General features: G+C 35.6%; 1 protein-coding gene across 1 annotated transcript; it reads left to right on the top strand.

Annotated features, from left to right (window-relative positions):
- Positions 1-1,007: 1,007 nt before the first annotated feature.
- On the top strand, positions 1,008-2,603 carry LOC149561626 (transcription factor bHLH62-like). Its single transcript, XM_089823819.1, has 4 exons — positions 1,008-1,462; positions 1,546-1,734; positions 1,819-1,884; positions 1,996-2,603. The coding sequence occupies exons 1-3, from the start codon at positions 1,043-1,045 to the stop codon at positions 1,882-1,884; spliced, it is 675 nt and encodes a 224-aa protein (XP_089679945.1). The 5' UTR covers positions 1,008-1,042; the 3' UTR covers positions 1,996-2,603.
- Positions 2,604-4,658: the final 2,055 nt, after the last annotated feature.

Here is a 4,658-nt window from a genome sequence, read left to right as displayed (position 1 = left end):
ATAAGTTTTATTAAAATTATATTTTATTATCAATCTACTCAAAACTATAGAAAAAGAGGACAAATAACAATTTATCTCTAAAAGAAATCTCAACACCTACAACTAATCACTCTTAGATGCAATCCCTTTTGTGTCCCATGTTGTAAGAATCGATAATATTAGCATCTGAACCCAAAGTACATAGTTCTATTTATGGGCTGCTGGGAAATGGAACTACTAATGTTAATATTGTCTAAGTTATGAATTTGAATTTGGAGCTAAAGAAATAGGAAAACTATTGAGTGGAAAGAAACCAAATGAAATGAAGTCCATATATCCATTTTGGTTAATTTTATTCCCTGATATGAAATCATGATACCAATGGCTTTGTCTTGTAATGACAATTGTAAAACTGAACATCCTCCACAAAGGATCTGTAAGTCATTTGAGCATTGCAACACGTGTTTCAGCTGTAACATTTGGCACATCGAAACCTACTTTTCCATGCATCAACATATACTTTACTAATTGAAGAATTGCATTTTTGGTAGTTTGTCCAATCTGTACGGCTATTTCTGTTGAATGTGCTTCGGAATTGAGAAGCGCGGCTGAATCAGCGAAGAAATCGAAGTTTTTTTGGCATTGCTTTTACTGTTGTCACTGACAGTGTTTTAACACTTGTTTTGCAGCGAAATCGTTGAGGATTCACCAATTTGACTGATTTTGAAGAATTGCGAGATTTATTGAGATGCAAGGGCATGGACTCTGATTTTGGCGTGGAACAGCAAGCTCTGGGTGTTGTTCCCGGTTCTAAGACAATGGCTAACCATCATTCTTCGTTAAATGCCATATTTAACACAATTGACACAATTATTTGCGACGATGCTTTCCAAACGGGAGAATTTCACTAAGTGAACCCCAGGAACCCTTTTGGAGGAGGTGTAAAAACTTTCGACTAGTTTTTACATGAACTTTCGAATGTGTAAAAACTAGTCGCTGATGTCATATCTCTGATACGGCCTTTGCTACTAAATTCTTACATAGGCCTAGCTTTTTCGCATTAATGGCTAACAAGTCCTCAGAAGCTGACACTATTCTGGATTCCAGTAAGGACTCCTTTCATTCCGTGAATCTAAATGCGCTAGGCATTAAGAATGGCTTAAACTACGCCGATTGGAACCATTTCGAGGCATTAAAGGTGGGTTCCAAGGTTTCTAAGTTTAACATTGGAAGCGTACCGCCCGGCGCCTTGGTGAGCTTTCCTTCTGACCCTGCCTTCCTAGAACAAGCTGTGAAATTCTCGTCCTTTGGTGGCATTACAGAGCATATTGCAGAAGAAGATTTGACTGGCGAGGCTTTGAACCCTCGACCTGTTGCTGAAAATGGTACAAATGCTTCTTCTGAAGCGGCAAAATGCGCAGACGACGGCGTTGGGAAGAAAAGGAGAGCAAAATTTTTGACTTCTGGACAGAACAACACCAAGGTACAAGTCTAGTAAATTGCAATTTTATGTTGACACATTTTCTGTACATTTTTTTTCTAGTTACTGAAAGTAAATTGGTGTAGGAATCGGAGGAGAGTAGAGGCAAACGATGCAGAGTTGGTGACAACAGTGAGAGTGATGATAATACATCTGAGTCTACTCCTCAAAAAGGCAAAGACCCAAATTCAAGACCTCTTCAAAAGGAAGATAATTATATTCATGTCAAGGCAAGAAGAGGCCAGGCTACCGATAGCCATAGCTTAGCCGAAAGGGTATGCCTTTCGGCTTCATTTGTTCATATTGTAATACCTTTAGTTTAGGACAGGGTTTTTATTCTTTTTAGCTATTTGGTGCAGGTGAGAAGAGAAAAGATTAATGAGAGAATGAAATTCTTGCAAGACCTGGTGCCCACCTGCAAATAGGTAAATATGTATCTGGGTTTATGAATTTTTGCTTTTCTTGCTCTCAATGACACTATTTTCCTTCTTATTCTCTAATTATTTCTGCTACAATGCTATCACTCCTTTTATAAGGTCTGGGTATGGTGATGCTCTGTTTGCGTGGAACGGCCATTAATGGCGGTTTCTACAGCAGGGCAGGATCAGAAAAATGGGCTTTTCCGAGATCAAATGGGTATGGATCGCAAAGATTTTAAGAGCCACAAGAGCTTTAAAAATTAAGAAACGTTACCTACCGGCTTCAAATTAAAATCAAATTTCATACAACAACAGTAAATTCATACAACAACAATAAAGAAAATGGATTACAGTAAAACCATCTTACGAAGATATCGACAGTCAAAAAGAGTTACTGAGATGAAATTGTTGATGTGAAAATCTTTAGTGGTAGATGATGGAATTGTTGCCTTCCTGTCGTAGGAGAGCAGAGGAGAAAATCATCAGAAAAAATCACCGCCTTTCAAACTGCCTTTCGAACTTGCAGAAGAATTGTTAAACAAGTAACATCCCATCATTTTAATATAAGTACCAGTTAAAGTTATGGTAGCCGGTGCACATTAATTGTTCTGGGACACATCTTGAAAGATAAATTTATTGCACCGAAATATGACCTGTCACCAACACTAAAGTATTTTTAGTATTTTTTGCAAAGTAAATACAATTTAATACATTGCCTTTTACAATGCACGCCAATAATATTTTGGTTTAATGTATTTTGTTTCTTTAATAAATAAGATGAAAATCTGAACTTTATAACAAATTTTGATCTCAGAATAATTCAGAAATCCTATTGGGCAAATTAATTAGCTCTAAAAATTGAAGAGATCCAATAGATTTCCTGCCGAAGGCAGGAACTAATAAGAAGAGGTAATTGCTCCTTCAATCGATGGATTGTGGCTGATTTGGATGACACCAATGTCAAGATTTCTTCTGAATATAGTGTTATATCATTAATGTAAAGCTACCAGCTTTTGTTTTTAAGTCGATAATGTGATTAACAGATTTCAAAAAGATTGTTCGCTTTTATTATGACTTTTGTGTTGATCTCTTTCACACTTATATGGTGATTCTTTTGAATTGTCATGTAAACTAAGTGTACTCTATGATATGGGATAGTATCTTATAGAAGTTACTTTTTATAATATATGCTTTTTTTTTTTGTTAAAATATATTTCAAAATTAATCGAATTATGGTTGAGTAATATGCTTTTAATATATATTTTTATATATTGTAACATAATAATTAATTTGAATGAATTTTTTCACTTTGGAAAGACATTTTATTACTTATCATAGCTATCACCTTCTGTTTCTTAATCTTCTTAGACATGGTGATAGGGTTAATGTCCCATTTTATCTATTTATCTTCTCCAGTAACAATATTGCCAATGGGAATAACCTTCGGCTTCACATAGGTTTGATTTTTTCTTTGCACCAACACATTGTTCCCATTGCCTCATTTTGGGAGGTGTCTTACCTTTAGAAAGAACTCCCCTATTATTGCATGATCCTTTGTTAGGATCGAAGAGATAGATTTAGCTCCACTACTAGATGATCCTCCTTCTAGCTTTATTAAACATGAGAAGTAACCTTAGAACCCCCATATTAAAAAAACCTAAATTCCTATCCGTAGAAGAGTATCTCCTAACATAAACCCCTTCCAAAAGAAAGTTGTCCAATCCTAAGAACAACCCTGTCAGTACCTCCAAACACAAAAAAATTGAAAAGGAAATAATTGATGTCCAGAAACATTGGCCTGATTATAAGATGAGGAAGGAGACTTAAATCCTATAGCTACTAAAAAAAATTATGACTCTAGTTCTAGAGAAACCAGATATGCTAGATTGAGGAACAAAAATAAACTAGCTACAAGGAGGATAGAAAGTAAGAAACTCAGGAAACACAAGAAGAAGAGGTGGTTTATAAGACAAAAACTGAGGTCTCCCAAGAAACCCAGGAGGTTTATGAATCGAAGGATGTTGACTATGAAGAGGAAAAGGTCGGGAACATTGATAGAGAAATAGAGGATGTTCGAGAAGCTCATACTGAGGTGGATTTGGGGCTAGAAGAGAAAAAATAAGAGAAAAATTGGGGAACAATCTTACAAAGGTTGAGGAGAAAGAGATGGAGGATGCTTCTCTTAACTTTGTAAACTTTGATAGTTCCTCTATGAGAAACCTAAGTCATGAGGGTGGGGGTCACCTTTTGAGAAACTGAAAAAGGGATTTGATGGTAACTTACTCAGTTAACTTGGATATTTAGATTGTTTAAGTGGCCAAACTCCTAGCCCTTTACCATGAGGTCTATGTGCTAACTACAAAAAATGTGAAAAAGGAAATAATCAAAATTTATGCTTTAAACATCATCAATATTTTAAAAGATGTGGAAAATATAGGTTGGAATGGTAGAGATGTTATTACTATGATAATACATATGTTAAGAAACTTGGAGGAGGTGTCTTTTCACCGCACCTATCAAGAGGGAAATCATGTCGTAGATAGGTTGGTGAGAATGGGAAGATATACAAAGGGGTACAAAATTTGGGATGACCTTCTATCTATCTCAGTGAAGGCATACCAATAACCTGTCATGCTCACACAAAAATCATGCATTAATGATCTTGTCATTATTACTATTTATGGGGTCCTTTTGCCAAAGATTTTTTATGAGATGGATTATTATTTCAATTTAATAGTTAAACATGATTGTGAAGAAAAGCTTGAGTTTGACCTACTTGG

The sequence above is a fragment of the Cupressus sempervirens genome, chromosome 4 (genome assembly GCF_028749045.1).
Source record: "Cupressus sempervirens isolate cs-2001-9-10 chromosome 4, ASM2874904v1, whole genome shotgun sequence".
NCBI lineage: Eukaryota > Viridiplantae > Streptophyta > Pinopsida > Cupressales > Cupressaceae > Cupressus > Cupressus sempervirens.
This window is presented reverse-complemented; position numbering and strand designations above follow the sequence as displayed.